At 54.3% G+C, this 891-nt stretch overlaps 1 protein-coding gene across 1 annotated transcript; it reads right to left on the bottom strand.

Moving 5' to 3' along the window:
- Window positions 1-392: 392 nt before the first annotated feature.
- On the bottom strand, window positions 393-641 carry Pmar_PMAR011278 (hypothetical protein; the record flags this gene model as incomplete). The annotated part of the gene is made up of 1 exon (XM_002785180.1): window positions 393-641. A coding segment is annotated over one exon (249 nt), but the record flags the coding sequence as incomplete, so codon positions are not given.
- Between the last annotated feature and the right edge of the window lie 250 nt (window positions 642-891).

Below are 891 nucleotides of genomic sequence, written 5' to 3' on the forward strand. Positions count from 1 at the left end.
CGTCGCCGAGCTGCCCTGAGAAGTAACCGAATTGGTGACCACAGTAAACGTGTGCTGCTGGTTCCGGCGAGCCCGGTATTCGCCGCGAGCCCGAGATGTACCTATTGGCAGTTATCTCACACACACGGTAGAGCGCTCTTTGGTTGGAACAAAGCTTCAGGCCTAGAAGGGAGACCAGAGGAATCCCGAGGCGGTCGTGGACCGAGCCACATCGAGCAGAAACTGTGCCTTTTTGAGGCGAGTATGGCAGGACACGCAATCTCACTCAGTGAATGCCTCATCCAACTCGTCATGATCAATGCCATGGAGAATTCCCAGCAATCGGAAAGCACTCGGCGAGATGCAAACCTACAGCGAAAGACGATTACGATTGCCGATAGAAGTGAACGTACAGTCTGAGGCTTCGACAAAGGCTGGAAGGGCACCGCGGCATAGATGGCGTTGGGCACAGGCCTCGGCTGGTTAGGCACTCCCTCGTGCAACTTTCTATCCACGGGTAGTTGCTCGAGTACTCGGCAAGTCGAGAACTCTAACCGCTCGAGTGCGCATGTTCTGGATTGGTCCTGAAGACCACGCAGGACGATTAGACCGGTGACGTCATCGGCCGTGGGGCCAAGAGGGCTCACCTCTGGCTGGGTCATGAGATATCTGAGGGGGACACCGGTCGTTGATAATTCGTTACACAATGTCCGGAATAGCTTCACAACGTGATGAGTTCCCTTTGTGAGGCCATACAAAAGGAGCATGGCACTGGGCGAGAGAGGCACTACTACGTCCAGTCGCTAAGACGACTACCGAGGAACAATATTGGAAGAACCAGAGATCCCTCACCACTTGGATCAGACACGCTAAGAACATAACGACCCAACATCGCAAGGCTCTATGGACTCA

This window comes from Perkinsus marinus (genome assembly GCF_000006405.1).
Source record: "Perkinsus marinus ATCC 50983 genomic scaffold scf_1104296933386, whole genome shotgun sequence".
NCBI lineage: Eukaryota > Perkinsozoa > Perkinsida > Perkinsidae > Perkinsus > Perkinsus marinus.